The sequence below is a fragment of the Neurospora hispaniola genome (assembly GCF_033458365.1).
Source record: "Neurospora hispaniola strain FGSC 10403 chromosome Unknown B0T23scaffold_2, whole genome shotgun sequence".
Taxonomy (NCBI): domain Eukaryota; kingdom Fungi; phylum Ascomycota; class Sordariomycetes; order Sordariales; family Sordariaceae; genus Neurospora; species Neurospora hispaniola.
This window is the reverse complement of record NW_026944407.1, coordinates 1,251,809-1,263,977: the sequence shown is the minus strand read 5'-3', so window position 1 is coordinate 1,263,977 and position 12,169 is coordinate 1,251,809. Positions and strand designations below refer to the sequence as shown.

Sequence of the window (12,169 nt, the reverse complement as noted above, 5' to 3'; positions counted from 1 at the left end):
GTCGGCCCGGGTCGTTGGTTCGCTACTGTCCTTCTCTAGTGTTTACATGTTAGCAAAGCCGCAAGGGGCATGCGTCTGGAACGAGGATGCCTTGTCCAACGAGGAGGAGGGGTGGTTTATAAATAATTCTTAGTGGTTGCACCGCAGTTAGGAGGATCCTGTTGTCGGGCGCCACTCAGCTGCCCTACTTGATCTGTAGCACTGCTCGTCTGTGATGAGCCACGATGCAATCCTTTTCTTTTCCTCCTGCTGATCTGGGACCTGAAAGGATGAACGCGCTTGCTGTATTCGAGGAAGAGGTAGTAGAGAAGACATCGGTTGCTGCTCAGCTGTCCGAATCCTTCCAAGCAGTTTCGACCACGAACCGAGTGGAACTCATAGGGCATCCCGATCCGCTCGTAACACGTCGGTTTCGGTGTGCTTTTTGTAGTGTACCACGCTTCAGCGCAACAAGGCCCATGTGTCTTAACCTAGCAGAATGCCACAACATCGATATCTCGTCAAGGGTCCACCGAGAGAGAGTAGACCACGGAAGAACGGCTATCAGTGTTGTGAACTGGGCGACTGCCTAGGCTTCAACTGATCTGGCGGTAGATGGCGTCAAAAGTTGGAATTATGAGGGGGCTCGGAGCAAAGATAGCTCGAGGCTCGAGTTCGTATTGTCAGTCTTTGGTGCCCAGTCAAATGTGGAATTTGTTCCCATGTATACACTACTATATGATGTCGGTATGGCAGAAGTGGTATAGACGGCACACGCTGTAGATCTACAGATGTCGTCCTCGGGCAAACATGGTGCGGAAGTGGAAGGCGGGATAGTCTAATCAAGCACCGTTGTGCCATGTACACCCACGGAAAACGTTCTTCCCCGCTGCCCTGCCAAGGCTTTATAAGCTAGGTCGTATGTGGATCGTGCAGTGCTCTAGAATAACGTTGATGGTGCGCGTTCGGGGTTCGGACATGCAAGGCGAAATCAATCAAATTGTCCGAAACTGGTCAATGACTTCATAAACAACGGCTTTGTTACGTAGTCTGTATGCAAAATTTACGCCCATACAAAAAAGAAGCCCTTGAAATTGAGTGATAATGGTAAGAGACTAGATAAATGCTAAGAAACAAACTTTTCCTGTACACTGATACCAAGCGTATCGGTATTACTATGCAGTATAGGCTGATAGCAGTCAATATTAAGGTCCTTCGCTGGAACTAGTACACTGGTAGCCGCTGTATCATTGAATCCGAACACAGCAGGTATGTGTTATGTGTAATGTAATAGCAATGGCCGGTTCAGCCATTTTCCGGAATTGAAAAAGACTTTTGCTGATTAAAAAGCGAGCCAAAAGTGACGGAACCAAGTGGACCGGACTGGATTTACCCAGTTCCTTCTTGACAGAGGTGTTCCGTCCCTTGAATGGAAGTGAAGAGAACTGAACCAATCAGAGGGTATCACCACTATGATCATTCTAGCCACCGACAAGCCACAAGCGCCACCTTACTGATCATACACCAGCCACAGCTGTCAGAGCAAGTCTCGAACACGTTCAGTTCTGCTCGGCTTGGAACCAGGCTTCAAGCTCCAATTTTGAAAGCTTTATCTTCAAATCAACCTACACGATCTCTCAACCTACATCTTACGACCCGACAGCGTTCGTATCATTAGCACGCGTGCACAACTCACGATAATTTTGATAGCGCTGGTTTCCTTTGCACAGAACCGCTGCACGAGCCCCGACCGACTGTCGCTTTCAACGTTCGCGTTCTTGACCGAGCAAGACTAAGGTCTGCACCGCCTGCGGCCTTGCGCTGATCGATTTCGCCGCCGCCATCTCGACACGAAATTGTCAGCTTTCTATAGTCATCGGCTCTCCGTCGTGAACGTTCAAACCCCAAAACGACCATTTCACTATCGACCTTTGCGCCTTCGTTCACCATCGTCCCAATAACGCCACCCCGCCGATCGTGAACCATGGCCACCGAACTCACCACTGGCACCCCTCTAGCGGATGCCCTTAATAACGCCATCCAGGAGAAAATCGTTGAAGTGGGATGGGCTGGCAACACCACCGAAGCGGCCCCTATGGCCGAATACCTCGTCCTCATGCTGGCCAACGGCAAAACACAGGATGAAGTCGCCGCCGAGATTTCTGGCGACCTTCTCAGTCTGGGACCTGACGACCCGACCGCATTGCACTTCGCTCAGTGGCTTTTTGAGCAACAAAATGCACTCATTCCACAGTTCAGCTCCGCGCCTGAGCCCGTAGCCGACGAGCAGGGCGTGATGGATACGGCAGCAGACAATTCAATGGGCGACTTTAACATGGACGTCACAACAGACGGTTCTGGCAATGAGCTCAACGCGTATGTCACTTCTCCATCAACCCTCTCCAGACCTGGTACCCTGCTAACATTGCAAAGTCCCACTGGACCCAAGGCTATGCGGAACGGAAGCGGCAACGGCATGCGCGGTGGACGGGAAAAACGTATCATGGGCCAGATCAACCGTGCCATGGACAGGACCCACGACCCCAACGCCGCTCTGCATCGTGTTCGCGGCCAGTCTGGAAACGAGAGGATAGCGCGAGGCCCTCCTACAGGCCCGAGAATGGGCGTCGGAAGACAGCCACGTACGACGAACACACGTGTTGCTAGCATCGCGCAAGGATTGGCGAACATGGGCGGCCCTGCTGGCCCTGGTGGTATGGGCCCGATGAACCCGATGAACGGCATGAATGGTATGGGCGGATTTGGCCAGCCGGACATTATGGCGATCATGGAACAACAAAGGCACATGTTGCAGCAGATGCAGATGATGATGCAACAAAGCGGTGTTGCACCCAACGGTCACGGTCCCCATGGACATGGTCGCGGTCACGGACGTCCGCTATATGAACGCACGAGCCGGCCAAACTTCCGCCGTGGTGGAGGCTTTCAAGCTGGCGGCCACCAACACCCACAGAGCGCGGATGCTAGTCAAGGCGACGCTGCTCAACAAGGTCAGCAGGCCGGTGAAGATGTCGATATGGTGCAAGCGAAGCGCGAGCCCCCGAATCCCGAAGAGACGGTCTGCAAGTTCAACCTTCGCTGTTCTAACCGCGATTGCAAGTTTGCCCACCAGTCTCCGGCGGCGCCGCCTAATATCACAATCGACGTGAAGGATGTCTGCAGCTTCGGAGCGGCTTGCAAGAATCATAAGTGTGTCGGCCGCCATCCATCGCCGGCGATCAAGGCGGCGCATCAGAGGGAAATGGACTGCAAGTTCTTCCCCAACTGTACCAATCCTCACTGCCCATTCAAGCACCCCAGCATGCCTCCCTGCCGAAACGGCGGCGAATGCAAGGTGCCCGGATGCAAGTTCACCCACGTCAAGACGCCTTGCAAATTCCACCCGTGCACCAATCGATTCTGCCCATTCTCCCATGAAGAGGGTCAACGCGGTACATTCCAGGATAAGGTCTGGGTAGCCGGTGAAGGAGGCGAGCAACAGCACGTCAGTGAAAGGAAATTTGTGGATGAGAACGCCCCCGAAGACGTGGTCTTGCCCGGTTCTGAAGATCAACAAGCGGACACCAACATGCCCGAGGTTGTCGTGTGAGTGAGGGGGTGAAGCAAGGGAAAAGGTGGGATTGTTTAAGGCATGTGCCTTTCAGGAGATATGTGGCACTTGTGCAGGCAGGGAAATGGACCAGAAGGACTTGGCTGGGATTCAGGAAGGTGTTTTGGTCCTGTATTATATCACTGGGTTGTGTGGGTCAAAGACTGGATGCTTAGATTTATTCATGATTGCTGTCCATGCGGCGTTCCGGCGGGAAGGGGTTAGCATACAATTGGAATCCAAGGAAGGCGTCGACTTCGTCTACATGTTTTCTATACTGACTAGGGTGTTCTATATTGGAGGAGGGTATACCTATGGCACTGGAAGGGAACAAAGGAATTGGTCCCCGTAGCGTAGCGGCATTTGCAAAATTTTGAGCCAATAGCTACAAACATGATACTTTGATTTATTACAGCACTTCTTGCTGGGGTGAGTCTGTCGATTTTACGTGCGATATCCTGTGATGACCCGGCCACGACCGGCTTGCCCGGCAGTTGGAACGGTGGTTGTGGCATCACCATGACCGGCGGGAACGGCTCAACCCCGGCTTGGTCTGCCGTGGCTCGACCTGTCAGGCCACTCGAAGCACATTAGCGTGCCGAAGAGGGGTAGCCTTGCCGGAAGCCAATTCTTGTAGATTTTTGAAACTGGACCTGTCCACCCCGCACCATCGGTTCATTCTCCAACAGTAACTTTTTTTTCCTTCTTTTGTTTTTCCTTGTTTGTTTCTTCTCCAAACTGCTTGTCAAAATCTCTTCACGGCTGGGGATTCAGTTGTACGTTCCAAGAACTTGGGCGGACAAACACATACGCAGATTAGTCCACCAAGATCGGATAGCAGTACAAGGTCCCTTGCATGCTGTGCTTCACATGCATGGTGGCCCCTTGTTCTTCCCGTTAACAAAAACCTAATTTCAACTCTTCGGCCCGGCGACATCAACAACGCTTGTCGGCGATAACAGCCTCCTACATATCTAACCCGAAGCCAACACGGCGCGCCATCGAAGGGCGCGGCATGCGGACCACGAAGTCCTCAAATTTCTCATGATGTACAATACCAGTCAGCGCAGTCTGGCGCGCAACACGCGACGATGCGTCAGCAGCAAGTGGGCGCAACCAGCAAGCCTATCGACTTCACGGCTCGCAAGCACTTGTGCTTTTGGCTCTTCCGTAACCTCCAAAAAGAGGCGCAATGTAACCTCCTCCGCCCTCTCCGCCACCGGCAAGACTCGATCCTACTTGACGTCGGTAACGCCACCAACAACAGAGTCCCCGAGGGATATCGCGATCCTGGGAGGTGGTCTGACCGGCTTGGCCACCGCCTTCTTCACGCGCATCTACAACCCACATGCACGTATCACCGTCTATGAGGCGTCCAATAGGCTCGGTGGATGGATTGATACGGAGGAAGTCGAGGTTACAACCCCGTCAGGCGAAAAGGGCAAGGTCCTATTCCAGCGCGGTGGCCGCATGCTCAAGACGATGAACGACAAGGCCAGGTATGATGATCTGGTCTTCTGGAAGTTAGTATGTACAGCCTCTGCTGGACGCCGGTATGTACTCGGTAGCTCCCTGGGCTGGATTGTCCTGGCTAATCTGCTTTGATTTTGTCTGCCAATAGGTGAGCGCACTCGAGCTGGAAAACGAACTCCAAGTTAGGAGCAAAGACGAGCCTTTGGCCAACTATATCTATTACCCCGATCATCTAGTTGCCATGCCGCAGCCCATCTTTGACCAGAATCGACCCCTCGATTCGGCAGATTCGATCTTTAAAACGGTGAAAATACTCTTAGACGAGCCTATTTTCAAGCGTGCAGTTCCGGCCGCTATGAAGTACTTTTTCAGGGGCGGGCGCAAATTGACGCTCAAAGACGGAGAAGATCTATCTGTCGGCGAGTTCTTTGGGCGCGCTACGGGAAATCGTGAGCTGATTGACAACACCCTCGGCGCTTTGATGCACGGCGTATGGGGCGGCGATCTATGGAATCTCAGTATGCAGAGCGGCCTGTTCTCCAAGACGACTTTACCGAGCCCTGAAAAGGGTAAAATCTGGTATCCAAGGGAGGATGAAGAATTGAGGGAAAGGATGTTCAGGCTCCACTCCCACGCCAACGAAATGCTACGCAATTTGATGGCCAAGGGAGAGAACTCGGAATATATCTGGTTCAAGAAGGGCTTTAGCACCCTGACGGACGCGCTCATACGGGTCTTGAAGCAGTTGGGGGTCACTTTCAAACTCAACGATCCTGTGCAATCTATCTCTCTTCACCCATCCGAAAGGATAGCGGTACGTCTTCTCTTTTGTTATCTTTCTTTTCCTTCTCTGTTCTGGGGGGGGGGGGGGGGGGGGGGGGGAGCTTCTGCTGCTTCGATCAGGCTGATCATTAGCCAGTATTATGCCATACCATTTACTAACTCTTGACGCCAGATAAAATCCACCAAAACTGTTCAAAATGTCCTATACGACAAAGTTGTATCAACAATCTACGCAAAGACACTAGCCGGGCTCACCGTCAATAAGCTTCCCTCCCTAGCCCGCTCGACCGCCGTCACTATTCGAGTCGTCAACATCTGGTACCCAACCCCCAACCTCAACGCACCATTCAATGGTATCGGCTATCTTATCCCCTCAACCACGCCCCACAACGAGGAGGGTGTCCTCGGCGTGCTCTTCGACTCGGATCGCGAGCACCGCGGCCGCAACTACGGTGGCGACACTGTTCCCGGCACCAAGTTCACCGTCATGATGGGCGGCCACTACTGGGACACCGAGCCCTCCTACATGTACGATGAGAACAAGTGCATCGCTATGGCCAAGGCCGCGGTGGAGCGGCACCTGATGATCTCCGAGTCCGACGCCGCCGGCGCCGTGGCCATCACCAAGCTCTGCCACAACTGCATCCCCCAACACACGGTCGGCCACCGTGAGCGCATGGTGAACGCGCACCACGAGCTTCTGCGAGCCTTTAAAGGCAACCTCGCCGTAGTGGGCGGGTCGTATCAGACGCCCGGGATCAACAGCGCGCTGCGCGGTGCTGCGGACATTGCTTTCCAGATATCGGGTGGGTTCTGGGGCATTTATGCCGCGGAGACGGTCGGGAAGACGGGTCTGCAGCGGTTTGTTAGGCCGATGTCAGATTCTTGGAGACAGGCGGAGAAGGGGGACAAGCGAGCGTTCCCGTTGAAGTTTGGGCACCCGCCCCTTCCAGAATGGTATGAAGAGGGAAGGGACCATTAGGTCTACTGCTGTAGTAGTGAGGACATGAACGCACCGGCAACGCAATAGAAGTAGGTGAGAAAATTTGTGAAAAGAGTCAGAATATTTAGTGTATAGTCCAGATATTGTAATGGGGTTAAGCTACCCTACCTATTCTACTTACCCGTGAGGAATGAAGATAGACCTGAAACTGGGACCAGAAAAGGTTTGTGTGCAATGAAAAAGGACCAGTGTCTTGGTTTCATCCCCGTTCTTAACTCTCATGCTGTCTATTGAATTCTTTTCAGTAAACGGTCAAACGTTCTGTATTAGTTACCCAAAGAACCTGTGAAGGTTATATAACCTATTTGCCCGTTGTTTTTCGGTGGTCACCTCATTCTACTTGACTTGGTGGTCGCTCATAAAGCTTATAGAAAGAACATTTGTGAATGAATCCCACGGATCGGTCCCAGCAAGAAATGTGCAGACTCGCAAAAGTTCCCGATAACCACTTATCAACTTTTCTGTTGTCTTTCGGTTTCCTCTACGAGCCGTGTTTATTTCGGAGTTTTCTGTTGAAGTTGACTACCCAGTCGATGCTACACCTCCAACACTTCGCTTGTTCCGTAATTGACCTTTAGTTTACAATTGGCCCACCTCGACGTAATTCTGATCGTAGTATATATGTACGGTCAGCTCCATCGTGTTTTTTTTGAGTGAAATCACCAACAAAAACTGGATGATGTGTATGGGTTTCATGTTGGCTGACTTGCTAACGCTCTTCCACCAAACGCGCCATACTTGCTTTCTTTCTTTGAACCTCCTTCTCAGTCTCTCTCTCCCCTTTTCCAACCATTGTCACCTCCCATCGCTCAGAGCAAGTGTGTATATATAAGGGACATCTTTCCTATAAGCTCTCAACTCCCTCCGTATTCCCTTTCGCCCCCTCCCCCCCCTTCACCCCAGATGCGTATTTAAAAGAACGGATCAGTCGATGGGGGTTCAGTTAGACTTCGCTTTCCTTTTGTGATTTTCCTTCCTTGTGGATTTTTTTTTTCGTTGTTTTCATTTTTTTTTAATTCAACGTGTCCTCGCTCCATGAATGCTCCATAACAACTAATACAACTATGACTTATGTACATCCACTGTCACCATCCGGATTTCCTTTTTGTTGTTCGCTTGACCGCTGAATGGCTATATAAGGTTTCCCTACATCTAATCAATAACTACTACAGGGGCATTCTTCCCGCCCATCCCGCCACCAGCACCACCACCGTGACCCGGCTGTCCCTGCGGCACGCCCTGAGGACCTGCTTGGCCGTGAACGGGTCTCTGGCCTTGTGGGCCCTGACCTTGCTGTTGGGCGTGTTGTTGAGCGGCCTGCTGCTGTTGCTGTTGTTGCATTCGCTGCATCGCTTGTGCCTGTTGCTGGATCTGATATCGCTGTTGCTGCTGCTGTGCCTGGGTTTGAGGGCCTGACTGCCGCTGTTGTGGTGGCTGGCCGGGATGTGCGCGGTTGACGAATGTGTTGTTGTTATTGTTGCTGCTGTTGTTGGCGCGGGCTTGTGCCTGGCGCTGAGCTTGGAGCTGAGCAACCTGAGCTTGCTGGAGTTGGACCTGAGTATGGAGCTGAGGCTGAGGTTGAGCTTGCGGTTGGTTTACGTTCCGATGCTGCTGTTGTGGTTGGGATGGCGTAGGTGGATGCTGCTTCGGCCGTTGCGGGGGCATTCCCTGTGCAGCCTGTGCAGCTACTAGCTCCTGGGGTGTTTTCTGAGGTCCTTGTTGAAGATCCTGTGTTCCACCTCCTGGATGCGGGCTGGTGCCGGGCGGTGGGGGAAGTGTACCGACCAGCGACTTGACCGATTCGCTGATAGACCATAACAGTGTTTCAATGCCAACCTTTGGGTCAGCAGCGGCGCTGGTACCGAAGGTCTTCCTTCCGTCGCCATGGGCGTGCCATACCGACCGCTGGAGAAGTGTGTCAAACTCGTCCTGCGGAGCGTTAAGAGATCGTTCGTGCCCCTTTTCATCAGTGCGCTTGACGTGCCACAACAATCTACCTTTGCGACCCATGGTCTTGATATCAAGACACAGCAGTCGCCGAGCAGTCGGAGCAGGGAGTGTGAACCTAACCGTTACCCACTCCGCCGCTTTGACCACGATCGCTACATTGCCTGCGTTCTTCGCCGCAATGCTTTCCCACTCGTCCTCAATTCTGTCCAACACTCTGTACAGCGGCAGAGAAAACGGTAGGTAAGACGGGAGGAGCTCGGTCTTGGTGGACTGTGCCATATCTTGCAACATATCTAACGCGCGGATATGAGGGTTTCCCTTCTCGAGAGTAAGGACAACCTTGGCATCTTTAGGAAGGTCTAGGTGTACGTTCCATGCACGAGGACCTTGTGGAGGACCAACAACAGGTTCTGCCGGGTCATTGCTGTAGGTAAAAACAACCTCGCGGAGCGCAACACTCTGAGGAATGGCGTTGCTACCAGCCAGTCTTATGGCTTCAACGAACTCCATCAAGCGTTCCAGGGCCTGTACGCGATCGGCGAGTAAATCGACTACGGGGGTACCCATATCCGCCCGCAACTTAAGCGAGAACTGGCCGGTACGATGGTTGTACACCACATCGTGGTCTACATTTCCGCGGAGAGACTTGAACTTGGTCCTGTCAATCACGGTTAATCTAGCCTCTGCTCGGATTCTAGCTGGCGTATCACGCCGGACCTGAGAGGCCGTGGCATCTGCTGGGCCCTCTTGGTCACCTGTGTGACTCCGGACTCCCTTGAAGATGATAGGTACGAAATCCTTTGCCCATGTCAAGGTACGGCTACTGGATCCAGGACGTTGTTGAAGCATTTCCGACAACCGCACATAAATCGTAGGCAGCCTAACCTGGGGCGGTAGGCTGTGGTTCGGCAGCTCGAGTGCGGTGTGTGATTTTTTAAGAGTGTGTAGTTTGCGAAGATCGGTGATGTGTGAAATCATGCCAGCAGCGTAGACGGACAAATTTCGGAAGAAGGTGTCGGACAACGTTAGTTGGTTGGAGGTCATGGGCATTTTGGTGAATAGCCTCAGGCGGCCGGCGGGGAAGTTAGGTTTTGGTGGTGAACTATTCAGGGTTAGTCCATCATCAATCATTGAGCTTATCTGACGAGGGTTAGACTTACAGGTCAACTAGCCACCACTGGTCACCACCAAGACTCATGCTTATCATGACAAACCATTGTCGTGTCATCCAGTTTGCCTTCCGGAGCCAAACTGCCTTGAAAGCTTCCCGAGATCCTGAAGCATCCGAGTAGACGATAGCCTTCGTCTCTTCCTGAGTAATTGGCGGACGGCAAACAAACCAGCCTATACTCCTTACACGGCTGTTGAGATCTTTGACAGTATGGTCAAATCTTAGTTGCTCCATAAGGTTTGCGCCTTCTTCCGCCACATTGGAACTGGTATCCAGCTTCATTTGTCCCTTCAAGAAGACCGGGGACCGCGGGAACATTGTAAAGAAGCCCGTCAATGGTTCAATCTTGATGACAGCCTTGTCATTGTCGAATAATTGTACGGCCAAAGAAGAATTCTGCGGCTCCTCCTTCGAAATCTCCAAGTCAAGTCTTGCATGCTTCTGTGCAAACCGAGGTTTGCTGAGGAGCTTGCTGGATATGGATGTGAGTATGTATTCGACGTGACTTGCAATAACCGCCGTCAGAAGCTTTTCCGCAGAAATAGTCTCAACATTTAGCGGTATGTCGAAATCTTTGACTTCCTTGTTGTCGCGAAACCAACGAAGGCTGATGTAACTTGAAGGCTTTGAATCAAGGTCTCCTTCAACGCCCTTTCCGCTCCATACCCCTAGCAAAACCCAGCTCTTGGCAGTTTGCGAAGAAGGACCCTCCAGACCATGCGGAGGCTTGAGCCAGTACTGTATAGACATGGCACGGTTGAGTTTCTCGACCTTCAGGGTATCGACCCACCTGCCCATGGCGAGTTCCGTTGCCTGGCGACGGAACTCAATAATCTTCTGAGTTAACACGAATTCATGAAGATAATTATAGCACCCAGCCAAGCCCTGATCGCCCAGGATTGTATTGACTTTGTTCTCGAGGAATGTGCGCACACCATGCGACAGCTCTGCCGGAGCAGGGGTGAAAAGAAAACGGAAGTCGATGAACCAAAATTGCTGCTCGAAGTCCTCATCTCCGATCGTCAGGTCGACTTCAAACTCTCCCTTCACTTTGAACGTGACCCTTCCGTTCGCGATGTTGTAGTCCCGAAAAGCGGCCGGTAGCTTTTCGTGTTCGTCGAAGGTGAGTCGTACGCTGAGCATGGTATTGATGTTGTCGATAAACGCCTCTTTCTCCTCCCACGTTATAGGAGGGGGCTCGATGTATCCCAACTAACATTGTCAGAACATCAAACTACAGAGCATGATCTGGGCCATCAACTTACCTCGGGCATCCAGGACGCTTGACCAGTTGTCAGGACTTCCAGGGCCGTCTTCAAATCTGGGCCCGGCACTTTCGCCCAGTGAAGATCCTGCTTCATCCTGATCAACTCCCAGAAGAGTTCCTGGTAGTGGGCCTGTTTGGTCAACAAATGTACCCTGATGTCAATCAGGGCTCCGACCTGAGCTGCCTTTTTGCTCCATTCGGTGATAACAAGGGTCTTGACCCATTTTGAATGCATATCCTGAAGGAAGTTGAGTAAGTGGACCTTCTTTTCGAGGCTTTCCTGCGATGTGTCGTGGCTGTCCGCGGATTGGTGATTGGTCGTGCCATTCAGGACGCCTTGTGGCAGTGGTTTGGACGCAAGATATGCGATCTCGTCTTGCAACTTCGTGTGAGTCCACTGCGACAATCTGGTAAGGAGTAGGCTTAGAGGCATAATATCCGCGGTGATGTGTTGGATCTCGTCAGGCAGATCGTTGAATTTAGAGCCGCCAGGCGGTTGGCTGTCCACATCCATGAAGGAGGCACCTCCGCCGTTCATCATGACTGAGGAGCCCGACATGTTTGCGTGAGCTTTGCCCTTATCTGGCGAGCCCTCCCGCTTAGCCACGCCTCCATTGACGCCGTTCGTCCACGAGTTTCTGTCGTGATGGGTGCGCACTCCGTTCATATGTCCGTTTTCCATCCTGCGCGTGCCCTACTGCCGCGCGAACAACCCTCGCCCAAGGAGCGTCCCCAATGTCGTGCGTTGGTGAAATAATCCCTAGAACTGTGGACGTAAAGACGGGAATCGGTCGTTAACGAAACAGCTTCGGCAAATGCAACAGGAACTCGGAAGCTTTTCGTGGAATGTCGATCAATCGTCGATCGTGTGACAGTCGTTCCCATGTAAGTGTTGATGATTTCGAAGTTGTAGCGAAGGCGAAAGAAGGCGAA

General features: G+C 52.3%; 2 protein-coding genes across 2 annotated transcripts; one reads left to right on the top strand and one right to left on the bottom strand.

Moving 5' to 3' along the window:
- Positions 1-1,963: 1,963 nt before the first annotated feature.
- On the top strand, positions 1,964-6,827 carry B0T23DRAFT_310985 (uncharacterized protein; the record flags this gene model as incomplete). Its single annotated transcript, XM_062834619.1, has 6 exons — positions 1,964-2,355; positions 2,413-3,585; positions 4,005-4,037; positions 4,597-5,116; positions 5,211-5,876; positions 6,018-6,827. 6 exons carry the CDS (start codon positions 1,964-1,966, stop codon positions 6,825-6,827), a joined length of 3,594 nt encoding a protein of 1,197 aa, XP_062695210.1.
- Positions 6,828-8,000: 1,173 nt separating this feature from the next.
- Positions 8,001-11,795, bottom strand: B0T23DRAFT_312542 (mediator of RNA polymerase II transcription subunit 14; the record flags this gene model as incomplete). Its single annotated transcript, XM_062834694.1, has 3 exons — positions 8,001-9,900; positions 9,959-11,181; positions 11,235-11,795. The coding sequence occupies 3 exons, from the start codon at positions 11,793-11,795 to the stop codon at positions 8,001-8,003; spliced, it is 3,684 nt and encodes a 1,227-aa protein (XP_062695209.1).
- Between the last annotated feature and the right edge of the window lie 374 nt (positions 11,796-12,169).